Raw genomic sequence first — 14,467 nt, forward strand, 5'->3', positions numbered from 1 at the left:
GGCCATGCTACAGCGGCGTCGTTGGTGGAAATCGACGGACCATACCATGTCGTAGCGTTGAGTCCCAAACACTGGCTCTGTCTCTCATCTGCCGGGGAGTCAGCCAGCTCAAAGCTTGTGGAATGCTAATCATTATGCAGTAATGGAGTTGATGAGTTGTGCAGGTTATGCAGAGCTGTGTGAGTTTGGAGACAAGCAGTGCAAAGCTTGATGGAGCCCTGGACTGCAAGGGGTAGCAACGCTTTTGAGAGTTCTCATTGGACAAGTTCGGGTTTTCTAGACAACTATGGCCTAGCTCAGTACAAATATTGACGACCCCAGAAGCTGGCACGTACGACATGCTCATCGTATTCATTTGCATTACGAGCATTACGAAAGCTTGCGTGTGCACGTTTTACATCTCCAGTCTTTTTGCTTCTCCCCTTCGTTCACACGGGAGACGTTCCGAGTTGAACGAAGAATCTGACAGGACATGTTCCCCGTGTACAAACTCCAGAGACAAATCGCAATTCACAACTCAATTCCGCAATCCACATGTGGCCCTCGTGCCGAAAGTCTTCAAAGGAGGCGATGTGACGGTAGTGATAGATTCAATGCATTCAACGATGATCTCGCTTATGACTTAACCTACACGCCTTGTCGTTATCATCGGCAGTTCATAACTGCTTAAATCACGAACAGGGCCATTCTTGTCCAACCCAAATCACGAGTCTTATTCGTGGCTGGTGTTGTACAATATTTAACCGTGGCTTCTGTTGACCAGCAAAAAACTCTGGATGGTGAACGACAGCGCGTGGAAGAGGTGATGCAACCACCCAGAGAGGTTTCACACACGAGTGGAAGCACGAGACGATACAAGCTTGTGTCTCCTACAATACCCTCTCAGCATGTGTAGACATCATCAAGAACAAGGTACCGATCCATGGATGATCGTGTATCGACTGCTAACCGCAATCAGTAGCCTCCCGGCCAGAGACACCTGGATGCGTTCCCTGTTCCCCTACTGATAGTCAGGGCCCAAAAAGAGGGCCACCCCGTGGCATGGATAGCGCCGCGATCCAGGAACCGAATTGTGATGGAGCCGACTTGATTTTGACGACAGGGGGAAAAGCCCAATTGTAACTTGAAGATCAGACAGAGAAACCCGCCCGAGCAAAGCCTTAGCAGCGGCAAGCTTCATCTCGGCAGCGCCACTTGCACCTAGACCTCGGGGGCCAAGAAAACAGCGAACCTTAATATACGGTAGCAAAATAAACTCGTTAAAAGTTATCCTAATCTTAGGCTATACTACCTAAGTATTTTTTGTCACCTAGGATCAAGGTCCTGTGTTTTCTTTCCTCCCCTAGCTGGGGGGCTTAAGCCTTTAATCATCACGACCCTGTTCCCTACCGTTCCGTGGCATGCGAGACTGGAGACTCATTGTCGATACCTGGCAGGCCTGGTCGACATCCAGGCTCCGTCATAACGTGCTAAGACTCTCCCTTGTATCGATATGAGCGATTTCATACGAAAAAGAAAGTATTATTTGGGTTTGACTTGGTCCAGATGAATGATGATAATATATCGGACACAACCAACCGGTCTGTACAAGCCATGTCTTTGACTCGAGATTCTCCGTGTCCAAGCGAAATAACTTTACAATACGTAGATTGTGACTGTGGCTTGACCGGGGGCCGTATGAGTAATGGTCAGACAACGTCCGCCATCACCTCGATTGAGTTGATGATGCCGATGAGCTTGTGCTGGTTGGTTCGCAGCGTGTTATTCTGTGCTGCAGCGAATTCCACAACTCCACGTGGGCGCTGGAAAATGCAATGAATCTACGGACAGACAAAATGCTGTGGTTCGGTTGGTTGAGTGCCCGAGATTGCGCGTCGGTTTACTAATTAATTCTTGGTATTAAATGTCTCACGCGCAAATCTCTACTGAACTGATTCTTAGTGTGCTTCCACACATGGTTTTATCGTGTCGTGGTTGTGATATGCAGAGATCAGCTCAATTTAGGGTTGGCCTGGTCGGGCTGATAATAAACTCCCTTCTCATTTCGGGGCTGTCAACTTCAAATGATCCTTGGTCACGGGCTCCTTCGAGGATCTTCAGATGACTCCGAGATCCTTCCTTGATGCTTATTGCCATCCTTGATAAGCTTGGCTGAGGATGTTGACAACTTGACATTCGTCTTTGAAAGAGGCAATCATCATCTTGTTTATCTCTATGTATGGCATCTCTCTCGCCTGAGAGTCCTGGTCATCCACCCCGTTAACAACTGGCATTTATGCATAAGAACGCCCTCTTCAATTTAACTTGGTGCCCATTTGACTCTGATCTATCCGTATCTAACATTTAGTTATCTTACTTCTGTCTTTCAATGTTACCGTCGTATTTCCCACTTCGTCCCATGTCGGCCTACTTTTCGGCTGTTGGTCTTGCTCTATCCCCACAAACCTTCGGCGCGTGGTGTTCTCTTCTCCCTATGCCTATACATAGAATAACTAGGCGCCAACAAAGTTATCTAGAGTTGCATCTATACATTCATTCCTGTCCATATCCGTATTCTGCTATTGCATGATGGACGGAGATTGGTTCCGTGAACCTTCTTTCCGCCCTGTTGTGAAATGCTCAGCCACTTTGCATTGCAGTTCTCTTCAACTCCGTCCACCGTCTGCGGATAGAATCGATAGTCTGACTGATATTCTCCTAGCATTCACCTGAAGCAGCCAGCATCGTTAGTTTCTTCTGGCTTCATCAAAGCAGAGGTCGATCATGGGCTATTTCCAGCTCCAGAAATACGAAGTAGTGGCCCAGGGTCTCACCAGATTGGGATGTCCGTGGCCTAATCTGGCTGTAATTTAACAGGCCCTCCCCTGCATCTCAAATGAACAGCTGCCATTTTGGTGGTCGTGTTGCTTGACGCGATCTCATCTCCAGTCTCCCAGTGACTCGATTCTTTCTCCCGAGCATCCGCTCCGTTTGTTTCTACCGCTTCTTCTTGGCTAGCTTAGGCAAGGTTTGGCTTGGTTCATCGTGATGGTTTCGTTGCCAAGAGTCTCTACGAGTTCATTTAATCTCTATCCATCACCTCTTGGACCCGGATGACCAAAACTGATTCAGACGTTTCCCAGGTTATGGAAACTGCATCGTCTCATTACAATTTCTCCTATCAGATCGCCCGTGTAAGCGGCCTTCACCTACATGCCTCCACCGTCACCACCACCGTCCAGGTTGCTTTCGCCCTACCGCTCTTGAATATGTACGGGTCCAGGCAAGCGTTGTCCTGTTGGTATTGGCGGACGTCTCCCTGCCTGACCTGATGTTTATGGCCCAGTTCAGTCGGTAGCTGACTCTGCCTGAAACGAAACGGGTGTCCCTTCGAGAAACATTTGAGAGACAGCCGAGTAGGTAGCGTAGTTTGCATTTCACAGCAAAGATCCATCCGGCTCTACGGATACCGTCTCTCCTTAAGCAAAGGCTAATGATAGGAGTGCCTCCTGAGACGAGGCCGCCAGCGGCTCGCCTCGCTAGATTCGGTGAACGATCACTTCTTGAAACAGCTGAGTCAATTCCCCAGGCTCGGTTGTTTCCTTTCAGTTCCAGCAAGGCGGAGAGCATCAGCTCCTCGGCCTATCCTGGTTTCTTCAGCTTGTGACATGAACGTGATCCATACTAACGTGTCAAGGATGACGCTGGATGTCACTTCACGGTGGACATATACATACCAAAAGCAAGATGGGACATCCATTGTCATCATATTGGGATTCGTCTTTATACTATCTGCTGTGGCCCTTTGTTTGTCTTTCGTCTTAGTGGGTTGGTCTGCAAGCCTGATGACATCCAATCACGAGGTCAAGGTCTAGCCTCTTCCTCCGGCCTCAACGTGGCTCGCGTTTGGTAAGCCGCAGACATTACTATGAGTATCTCCTCGAGCTAGTCGCTGTGTGCATTCATACAGACGGCTGATACTTTTTGCATGCCGGTAACTGCCCCCACCGTGATGGTCTCGGGTTAATCGGGCTAAGGATGCGAGTGGCTTTTATATTGGCAGTCCCTCCAATCTGCTAGAGACATCCAATAACCCGCGAACTAAGACATGCATAAGTCTATCCTTTGTTCTCCATCTGGGCTAGAATGGTGTGTCGATTGAGCCTCCAGGCCATCCATTTCGAGTATCTCTGTCATATTCGCAAACAGGGCGATGTGTTTATGAGGAAGTGATCGAAAGCAAAACAAGCCACGAGACAACTCTGGAATGTGACTTGGATCTTGGTTTCATATATTGCCAACCTCATATGAGTAGTAATGACTCTGATTATGCTATTCATAGGTCTGTCTCTTGTCTGATCAGTCATATCGCATGGCAGGTTACTTAGCTCGTGGGCTGATGATAATACCAATTTTAGTGTATGTCTTTCTAGTGAAGTTTCTTTTTATGACTTCCTTGATTCAGTCATCTGGTGAATGGTCATTTTCTGTGTCTTCCCCTGAGTTGTTGTTCACGAACTTGATGTTGAAAGGTCTACCGAATTGGATGGAGGACTCATAGACATGATGCTACCTGACGGAACTCGCTTAGCACTCTCGGACTGTTAATAGCAATATAACTAGTTAACTTGATTGTCATCTCTCTCATGTCATACCATAATTGTCCCTGGTCTTGTATGGAGTATGTCCTCAAGCCGCCTCTTACATTTTGCTGTTTGTTGTTTGTACATCTATATTCCTGAATGTATGGGCTCCCACGATATGGTCTTTTCCCTCGTGTCCATATGCTGCATCATGGTACGCAATTGCGTTATGGTTGAATTGTTTCAGCCCTTATAGTTTTCAAGAGGTTGATGCATATTCAGGCAGGATTACACGTACGGGATGAAATATAAATACCATATTCTGCCTATGAATATGATTCACTAGTACTATGAAGCGGTAAAGAATACTCGCCCATATCTAATGTTGTAGTTAAACTGATGCCATCGATCCGGATTCTACCATGCATATAGGGTAGGTGAAGCAAGAATGGGCTTCGGTGTTCAAAACCCGGTACCAGGCAGTGTAAGAATGTCTGCTGGTAGATCATACATGTTCCTATATGTTTGGCCTTGTCTTTTATCAGGAAGCAGGTGAGTATATGATGTCTTTATACTGGCCTCCACGGTCTACCACGTCCATTTTTTCAATCTTCCTAGCTCAATTTTGTATGACATGATGAATATTGTATGGAGAGATAGACAACTATGAACTCGTGCCCTTTGTTTCTGTATCGTGTCTAAAGCAATAATTCAACAAGACGCTCCTATGCTTTCATCGTGATGCAACTTCACGCATGTAGTTGAACTTTAATACTTGTGATCGTATGCTCTCCGCATCCACCGATCTCAACGGTTCCGTCCCGGCGACGGCCGGCCCCACCAACCACTCATGCCACTTTATTCTGGGTGATCTGGCGCCTCATTTGTGCAATTAGACCCCCCGCTGCTTCAGGACTCCCAGGGTCTATTGCTGTAACTGGCTAGTTGTCCCCAGGAGCTCGTTCGATAGAGGTCCCTGCTGGAATTTATCTACTACCTTATCATGAGCCATCAACTTAGGCCTTTGGAGGATTAACCTCTATCTCACTCTTTTAACTTCACAACTTAATCATGGCTCGTCGACAGCATTTAACGCTGACCTTTATTCTGGTCCTTGGAGTCTTCTTCACCCTATCCTATTTCTTCTCCGGACCCTCGCGCAGTATTCTTCCTAAATACCAGAATGATGTTGAACTGCCCCTGAAAGACGCCCCTCGATCTGAGTTCGCTGCTGACCTCGGCGCTCTGCCCGCTGGTCTCCTCGATGGCAACTCTATTGCGCCTAAGCTCGAGAACGCGACGTTGAAGTATGTTGATAGACTTCCCTTTCACGAGCAAAAGCACCACTAACACGGCTTCACAGGGCTGAACTTGGCCACGCGACGTGGAAGTTTCTTCATACGATGATGGCACGGTTCCCTGATAAGCCGACCAAGGACGATCGCATGGCCCTCGAGACCTTCATGCACCTATTCGCCCGACTTTATCCTTGCGGTCAGTGTGCGGCGCATTTCCAAAAGCTTCTTGCCCAGTACCCGCCACAGACCAGCAGCCGCAACGCAGCGGCTGGATGGCTGTGCTTCGCCCACAACATTGTCAACGAGAGGGTGCACAAGCCTCTCTTTGACTGCGAAAATATCGGCGACTTCTACGACTGTGGCTGTGGTGATAAGGACAAGAAGGAGGGTGGTGCAGAAACCACAGCAGCTGCCCAGGCCCAGGGGCCGGATCAAGAGCTGCACAAGCATTGAAGAGCTAGAACATAAAAATCCAGATTAATGTACAAGTATTTCAGAGGGAGGACCACGTATGTGCTGGCTTTGGCTGGTCCAGCTTGTTCATGCTTGATATACCACAATTCCTCCAAACTCCTGCACGCGTAACTATCATAAGCGACGAAAAAACAAAATAAACACATAAAAAACAATAACAAGTTCCGCAAGACCATACTAATTAATAACTTTGTTCGAAGTGTTGTTAGAGTCAACACCGCCTTAATACAAATGAGAGAATCACGTGAACTATCACATGATCTGATAGCTGGCTGTTCGGCGCGGCTGCGCGTTCAGAGCTGCCTTGAGCTTCACTTGAGCTCCAGCCTTTCCCGAGCAGCGAGCAACGACCACGAACCATTACGAAGCAAGACACCGAAACGATCGATCAACTAATACCTTTTAAAAATCCAGAAAACACCACTAAATTGTCATAATGGAGTTCGGCAACGCTGGAGTATTGAACGAGGGTGCGTTGGAACTCTTTCGTCATAGCTTGGCCTTGTCGATATGGAAGCTTACAGATATCACCAGATGGTATCCATGTTGATATGGATCGCCTGAAGAAGGGAGAGGTCAAGTAAGTATTGGATGGTACCTCCTGTCATTAAGCGCAGCTTGCTAACATGTTCAAAGCCTGGGAACCTCGATGTACGTGCTTCCCTAGTGATGCAAACGACATAACCTAACATATCATAGTATGGCGGTTACCTTCAAGGACGGTGTTATTCTTGGTAGGTATCTCATGGCCCGATGGAAGTGCATATAGTAACAATTATTCTTAGGTGCGGATTCGCGAACAACGACCGGTGCCTACATCGCAAACCGAGTGACAGACAAGTTGACGAGAGTACACGACACTATCTGGTGCTGCCGATCTGGTTCAGCTGCCGACACACAGGCTGTTGCCGACATTGTTCAATACCAGCTCGGGCTCTTTGCCATGACCAATGGCAAGCCCCCCATGACACAGACTGCTGCGTCAATCTTCCAGGAGATCTGCTACGCCAACAAGGACCGACTGTCGTACGTTCCGCTAACCCCACTTCAAGTCAAATCGAAACTGATGCTAATATAATCTACAGGGCTGGTCTCATCATTGCTGGTTGGGATGAGCGATTCGGTGGCCAAGTTTACTCTATTCCTCTGGGCGGCTCCCTTCACAAGCAATCTTATGCTATCGGCGGTTCAGGATCAACTTACATCTACGGTTACTGTGATGCCAACTGGCGAGAGGGCATGGAGAAGGATGATGCAGTCAACTTCGTCAAGGGAGCCTTGAGGGAGGCCATTAAGTGGGACGGTAGCTCTGGTGGTGTCATTCGTATGGTCGTCCTCACCAAGGACGGTGCGGACCGACACTTGTATCTCCCTGACACCGACTACGCTGTGCGGCACGAGTAATCGTTCTTAGTGAACAGGACAAAGTGAGGAAAGGGGAAACGACTTAGCATGAGCAGCGCTACTATGAAACCCGTCATGACAAAGGGTGTGCGAAAGGGGGAGAGGCCTTCCATGGTCACCCCTAGCTGATGCTTAGGTAAAGAACGAAGAGCATATGGTCAAACTCTTCAGAGAACAGCCAACGATAGATGCTGGAAGCGCTGTACACTAGATAATGGGAACAAGAAAACCAGTACATCTACCGACCTCATTAGGAAACAAATCAGGATCCAATATGGGAGCGGAACGGGATATGCATCGGGCCGCGATCCAAGTCCAATCCCCGCAACATGTGAAGCTGCGATTAGGTTGATAACGTGGGGTAACATTGCTTGGTTACAAGCTACTGGAATACGAGTCGACATGACGGTGCAAATCAATTCGAAACAGCCCAAATGAATCGTTGTCCAGAGCAAGGCGGACATAGATAAGTGGTGGCGGCTATCTACCTTAGATTGTTCACCGCTCTTCTAGAATGAGGCTTCCAGTGATGATCGAAATTGCTGTATCAAGACTTGCAGAAGAGTGGACTCAGGGCGACAAATGAGAGACTCACGAGACTTGCGTGGTAAGTACCTGGTGATGCGGGAGTCGCTAGGTATTTCAGCTGAACACTTGCCATGTGCTTGAATGGCAAATGCTCTTTGGTTCAAGGTGACTGCATAAGATGCCCGTGCTTTACTCTACTGACTCTGCCTTGAATCTTATTGTATACCTGAGCGGTGAACTTTGAATTATCTTATGATTTATAGAAGCCAGCAATAATAGGCAGAGATGTTAATTGTCAAAGATAGGGCACGTGTACATCCATGAAAGTGAGAGAAGATCGCTACTACAAGGAGCCTTTCCCAAGTGATCAGGGGTTGTAAATTCGCTGTCCTGCATAAGACTCAATCGTGAGACTGAAGCCTCAAAAAGGTTGCACCCGATGTCGGTGGCCCTTTGTATATATCCGGTGTGGACCCTTGCCAACGGAAAAAGACGCAGGAGAACCCTATATCAAGTTTTGTTGTCGTGAAAGTTCCAGGATGGGAGAGGAATGCTGCATGATGAAGGTGGTGAGTTCTCGTGTTGATGACGGATTGGTATAGTTGAAACGGTCAACCTGCAGATAACCGGTGTTCAGCATTTTGGTTGTCCACTCAGTTTGAGAGGGCTTATCAACTCACAGCTACGTACCTTTGGTCAATAACTTACCGAACGCTGAGTTGGAGGTTGAGTCAAGCTGATGACTTGGATGCTGAACATTTCCTGATACTTTGGTACCTAGTCAAGGGGAGGCAAGAAACCTATAAGTCTATGACTTCTTTTAGGTAAAAAAAAAAAAAAAAAAAGCTCATATAACCTTAGGATAAGCTTTGTAGGCTTCTGGACTACTTGTCTTTGACTTGAGCTTAAAAATATAAGATTTGGTTACATGCTGAGTAGGACATCTACTGTATAAAGAAACATGGTCATTCCTCTTCTTATCATACGCCTATTAAATCGAGTTGAAACTGGCAATACTCGGTTGAAGACTGGAGATCACACTCATATATTGCCTTTTTAAGTTATCGTGTTTAAGCCTTTATGCATGACAACTCTACCCAGCCACACGAATTTTTAGAATTTCCGGAGTTGACTTATGAGAGCCGGTTTTCGAAGAGCTTGGCTCTTGTTGGGAATATCACATCACTTGTTTGCTGTTTCTCAAAGAGGAGAGTGATAACACCCACGTGCGTCGATCCTTGGCTCTGGGCTGTTTCTGGAAATGTGGAGGATCACTCTAGACTGTCACTGACAATATACAATGGCAGTTCTTGAATCTGGCATGGAAAAGAGAAATGATGAAATATAGAGCACGATGTCATTGTTTTAAACATATCTGAATCTTGGCTAACAAAGCCTGTCATGTCGTTGTCAAAACCCCTGATCTACAATCACTACTCCGTAGGTAGTATTTGTTTAGGAAGGTATGGCCCTAATGAGTGGAAGACTCCTTCTTTCGGATCTTTGGTTGGGACAGATAAGTAGAAGCGAGGCATCAGGATCAAGGAGGAAGGAAGCGCCTTGATGGACTCTTTCCCTGATTCAGAGTCGACTCAACAACTTTCTGCTCGTTTCACTGCTCGCCAAGAGATAATAAAAATAACTTCTCTCCTTTTCTCTTCTCCACCGACTACCTTACGCATATCGTTGTCCCCACGTTATTGTCGATTTTCCTTTTCCTTCTTTTTTTTTATTAACATAGCTGTTCACTAAGCTTTACGTACCTCGAGACGTGAATATCGTATATCGAGTTGTTGGTCAACTCGTCTCCATCTCAACTCCACTATACAGCGAGCTCGAGCCATTTCAACAGGTCCACGCCTGACCTGGAGAGAGACCCGTGAGACCCCTACGCTAGATTCAGATCCAGACCAGCCCCAGCGAACGGACCGCAGCAGTACCAAAGCCTCCAGGCCAAGCTATTTTGGTCGACCGAGCCAAATCATACCCCAAAGCCGTGTCATTCGATTCGCTGTCGTCCTTCCCCCTGCAGTGGATGGGGCTTGAACCAAGAATTTTATAGCTGTCCTTGTCGAAACTCCAGTGCTCGCTTGCGTGTTGTCTGTGCTGGACTCGAAGCTTACAGCGATTTATTGCCCGCTATATCCTAGCGGTATCTGTCTATCGGCCTGGTTATCATAATGAAACCTAACGTGGTGAGATGAACTGCTTCTAGTATTCTACATCCGAACACCTAGAAGACGCACTCACACGTTCGAGCTTGATAACCCTTAAGCGGCAGCCGATCTCGCATCATTTCTTTTAGGGAGTGTCGATCGACCAAAGCTCTGGACTTATCCTCAGCTAATGCGCTCCGCTCCGGTGGCCGCTCCTCGCCGTGTCCGTCGCCTCCTCCGGAAGACGCTCCAGTCTTGGAATCACGCTTCAACATTACCTAAGACAACCAATCGCTTTCTATCCTTTGGTGCTTGTCACTCTTAACTTGACTCAACTTCAACTTACTCCGAATCCAAAGAGGCTCTTCGAGTATCACCCTGAATCAATTCGCACGGTAGCTCCTTTTATATCATTACACCCATATACGTTTGCGACTGGCTTTATCTGGTCCAAACGAAATCTGCTTTTATCTGCATAGCCTTCGGTAAGTGCGCCATATGTTTGCTTCATTTTGATGTGTTTCATGTGCCCAGTTTCATGTTTGCCTTGCACCTATTATTTCCTTGTGTACCACACATCGTCACCCTTCATAAATACATGAGCGTCGAATTCAGTTTGCCAAACCTGAGTGAAACCCGACCACGGAGGAAAATTGTCGCAAACACGAGGGCCTGGTGAACAGTCTCAGGGACCGAGTCAGCCACCCACCCTCGACTTCTGGATGGCTGCATGCTGCACAATATGGTGGCAGGGGGTGGTGACGTCGTCGGCCTGTGCTTTCAAGACGGATGCGAATTCACAAACGCCACTACACTTGCCATGGCCGACATATCGGACATATCGTTGGACCTCCACTGGTTTCAACGACACTGCAGGTGGCAACGCGATGGTCATCCCGCCGTTCTCGTCATTTGAACAATTGCCAATGGAATATCAGGCTATGCCATGCAAATCCGCACATTTCTTGTCTCGAATGACGAAAAGCCATGGGCATATCCTTTGCGCATCCTCTTGACAGGATATGATCGACGACGAATGACACCTCAACTCCCACCCAACAAGAATACATTCTCTGGATGGGGTCCAGAGACAGTTAAAATAGCCGTGGATTGTACTGGGACACCCTCGAATTATCCGGAAAAGAAAAGATGGCAAGCAAAGGGGAAAGGTGAACCAAAAAACACTCAGAACCCTGAATTGTTGCAACAAGATGCACCAATCAGACCAGGGAGATGCACCACTGAGCTGGTTCCGAGATTTTGTCGGGGAGAATGAATCGGCCTTCACCCCACCATCCGGTCGACCAGCCGCCTCGACCACCACTCGGTACCCGCTGGCTCACCCACGAGGGGCGGGTGCTTTGCTCTGGTGCGCTGTGAGGACCACTCATTAGCAGGCTGTTGAACGCCTAGGCACCCACTGGACGACGCCAGTTGCTAGTCAGTCAGGCTGACCAGGAGTCCCTCATTATGGCTCCATTGACTGCTCACTCAGCCTCCAAAAAGCCTCCAGCATCCACTGTCGGGCTTGTCCTTGTCTTGGTTCTGGTTCTGGTTCTTGGGAGTCTCCACCGGCCCGATCCTCTCCCCTCTTCTACTGCATGTTGTCCCCTCCATTTGCTTGATTCTTTTCGATTTCCTCAACTTGTCTTGGCTTCTGACATCGTCATCGCCTCCATTCTGCATTGCCTTGACCTTTTTCCACAGCTTGAAATCCCCAAAAAGCGATATTCATCATATACGATATTGTTTTGTGCGATATTGACGACTAATAGTTTGTTTTTATTTTGTGCCGCAGTTTAACTCGCCGTTTACGATTTCACTTTCCTCTGCGAGACCAGCGACAACAACGATACCCCTCCGTTTCTCTTAATAATAACCTTCGTTTCATTCACCCACGAAAGTCTGCTCGATAGCGATGTTATGGCCGCTGTGATCGGCGACCTTATCTCAGACACCTCATATCCTCGTACCATGATTGCCAACCCCTCCCTTCAACATCATCACTCACACGACTCTTCCTCTTCTTATCGATCCGCCAGCCGATCACGACGCTCCACTACCCCGCGAGCGCAGCGTACAGCAGAACTCGCCGACTTCAGCAGCAACCACAGCTCTGCGCCGTGGTCACACGCACCTGCATCTGCAACTACGCCTGCATCTGCATCGGCTTCAGAGTCAACTTCTACTCCAGTGCCTGCGGGTCACGAAACCGCCCACGTGTCGGCCACTGACGGAGCCTCGCGCTTCCCCTCCCCGCCTCCGTCCTCATCGCCCGCTGCTGCCACCGGCCCTGCTTATGCCGATGATGCAAAGAGCCCGTCTATGGCATCTGACGCGAGGGACTCTGGTCCCCTAGGTCACGCTTCCCAGCCCGGCCCAGCTTCTCACAACTCTTCTGCTCAACAGCCATCTCCTGCATCCGACGACTTCCAAATACCCAACCCTTCTTTTCCTCTCTCCAGCGCATCGTCGCAAACGCCAACACAGACTGTCATACACATTCGTGACCTAGCGCATATTCAGAGTCTGGCCAGTGCCGACCAGCTATCTGGCAATGGCGGATCCGGCATACTCAATGACCCGCCTCTTCAGCAGATGAAGTATGAGATTAGTGGTATGCCCATAGGGGATATCATCGAGATGGTTGCTGCGTTACTAACAAAGATCACGACCACCAACGATTTGCAGCACGATGCATTGCAGCGCAATGTTGCTCATCAACAACAGGCCAACCAGTCTGGGGACACTAGTGGCAACTCGATCTCATCGTTGAACCATTCAGTTCTCGCGTTTCACGGCAAGAATGTCCCTGCTATCACCATTCTCAGCTACCTCTCAAGAATACACAAGTACTGCCCCACTACCTACGAGGTTTTCCTCAGTTTGCTGGTATACTTCGATCGTATGACCGAACGTGTCAATGATATGGTCACGAGGAATGAAGAGAACCGGCGGCAAACGCGGTCCCAGCAACCAAACGCAACTTCTCCTCAAGACACCCCTATGCGCGGTGAGGGCATGGATGTGGACGAGAGTGACTCGGACCTGGCAGATGACGACGATGAGGAAATGACCGACTCAACTCGACCAAGCCGGACAAGCAGCCATAGGGGAGCTGCCACCCCTACTGAATACAGTGGTATTGCAGCGGCGACATACTTTGTTGTCGACAGTTTCAATATACACCGGCTCATCATCTCTGGTGTGACGTGTGCAAGCAAGTTCTTCTCAGATGTTTTCTACACTAACTCAAGATATGCCAAGGTATGTAGCTATGCTCAACTGCCCCTTTCTTGCTGAGATGAAACTAACGACACGATAGGTTGGTGGCCTGCCGTTGGTTGAACTAAACCACCTCGAGCTCCAATTCTTGCTCCTCAACGATTTTCGATTAGCCGTTCCAGTGGAAGATCTGGAAGCGTATGCGACTATGCTTGTCGAATTTTATGCACGAGAAGTAGTTGCCAAGCAGGGGGCAACTGGAAACACTGAGTGAATAAAGTCACCAAGTGAATGTCAGACAATATGCTACCCTTACAGAGCTACCCGCATCTACGGTGGACAAACGTTGATCGTCTGCCTTGACCGATGAATATGGGACCAACTCCGATTGCCCTGGCAACCCAATACTTCAACCGATGCGAGACACAGGGGCGATTCCCGAAAAGCAAGCAGCCATTGATCAGCCTCATCACTGGTGTTTGTTCCGATTATAGCTATTGACAAAGACCTTTGGCCCTGCTGTTAGCCTGTATGGATAGCTTATGACGATTGAGGGGATATTGAGGATACCGAATAGCTTTTACAGGGCTGATCCTGACGGTGGAGTAGTGTATGCCTTTGTTGGACATGTGCGATGTTTGAAGGACGGATCGGAAGAGCGAGCAGTGGGCTGCTCAAGAAAGCTGTATTTCTTGCGTAGACTGGGGTACTTATACAGATATGGGCCACGGATATGGGTACGGAGAGCCAACAGAGGCAACCTGTTGGCTTGGAGACGGGGTTGAGGTTGTTATTTTTGTGTGACACGCAAAGACTAGGA

General features: G+C 48.3%; 5 protein-coding genes across 5 annotated transcripts; 4 read left to right on the forward strand and 1 right to left on the reverse strand.

Annotated features, from left to right (window-relative positions):
* Positions 1–5,491: 5,491 nt before the first annotated feature.
* On the forward strand, positions 5,492–6,505 carry FVEG_06854 (hypothetical protein). Its single transcript, XM_018895282.1, has 2 exons — positions 5,492–5,869; positions 5,926–6,505. The coding sequence occupies exons 1-2, from the start codon at positions 5,634–5,636 to the stop codon at positions 6,311–6,313; spliced, it is 624 nt and encodes a 207-aa protein (XP_018752510.1). The 5' UTR covers positions 5,492–5,633; the 3' UTR covers positions 6,314–6,505.
* Positions 6,506–6,549: 44 nt separating this feature from the next.
* FVEG_06855 (proteasome component PRE3) lies at positions 6,550–8,635 on the forward strand. Its single transcript, XM_018895283.1, has 6 exons — positions 6,550–6,804; positions 6,869–6,914; positions 6,971–6,985; positions 7,034–7,068; positions 7,120–7,360; positions 7,420–8,635. Exons 1-6 carry the CDS (start codon positions 6,771–6,773, stop codon positions 7,736–7,738), a joined length of 690 nt encoding a protein of 229 aa, XP_018752511.1. The 5' UTR covers positions 6,550–6,770; the 3' UTR covers positions 7,739–8,635.
* Positions 8,636–10,165: 1,530 nt separating this feature from the next.
* On the reverse strand, positions 10,166–11,659 carry FVEG_06856 (hypothetical protein; the record flags this gene model as incomplete). The annotated part of the gene is made up of 2 exons (XM_018895284.1): positions 10,513–11,659; positions 10,166–10,307 (listed from the first exon to the last, which is right to left on the reverse strand). The coding sequence occupies exons 1-2, from the start codon at positions 10,695–10,697 to the stop codon at positions 10,166–10,168; spliced, it is 327 nt and encodes a 108-aa protein (XP_018752512.1). The 5' UTR covers positions 10,698–11,659.
* FVEG_15949 (hypothetical protein) lies at positions 11,369–11,698 on the forward strand (the record flags this gene model as incomplete). The annotated part of the gene is made up of 1 exon (XM_018905177.1): positions 11,369–11,698. The coding sequence occupies one exon, from the start codon at positions 11,369–11,371 to the stop codon at positions 11,696–11,698; it is 330 nt and encodes a 109-aa protein (XP_018752513.1).
* A 70-nt stretch (positions 11,699–11,768) lies between these two features.
* Positions 11,769–13,921, forward strand: FVEG_06857 (hypothetical protein; the record flags this gene model as incomplete). Its single annotated transcript, XM_018895285.1, has 2 exons — positions 11,769–13,689; positions 13,748–13,921. The coding sequence occupies exons 1-2, from the start codon at positions 12,346–12,348 to the stop codon at positions 13,919–13,921; spliced, it is 1,518 nt and encodes a 505-aa protein (XP_018752514.1). The 5' UTR covers positions 11,769–12,345.
* Between the last annotated feature and the right edge of the window lie 546 nt (positions 13,922–14,467).

This window comes from Fusarium verticillioides, chromosome 7 (genome assembly GCF_000149555.1).
Source record: "Fusarium verticillioides 7600 chromosome 7, whole genome shotgun sequence".
NCBI classification, from domain to species: domain Eukaryota; kingdom Fungi; phylum Ascomycota; class Sordariomycetes; order Hypocreales; family Nectriaceae; genus Fusarium; species Fusarium verticillioides.

Bases quoted from the DNA above. Each gene is read 5' to 3' on its own strand.
- FVEG_06854 (XM_018895282.1), top strand. From the start codon at position 5,634: ATGGCTCGTCGACAGCATTTAACGCTGACCTTTATTCTGGTCCTTGGA. The intron at 5,870-5,925 runs GTATGTTGATAG...ACGGCTTCACAG, and splicing joins CTCGAGAACGCGACGTTGAA to GGCTGAACTTGGCCACGCGA.
- FVEG_06855 (XM_018895283.1), top strand. From the start codon at position 6,771: ATGGAGTTCGGCAACGCTGGAGTATTGAACGAGG. The intron at 7,069-7,119 runs GTAGGTATCTCA...AATTATTCTTAG, and splicing joins CAAGGACGGTGTTATTCTTG to GTGCGGATTCGCGAACAACG. The intron at 7,361-7,419 runs GTACGTTCCGCT...TATAATCTACAG, and splicing joins GCCAACAAGGACCGACTGTC to GGCTGGTCTCATCATTGCTG.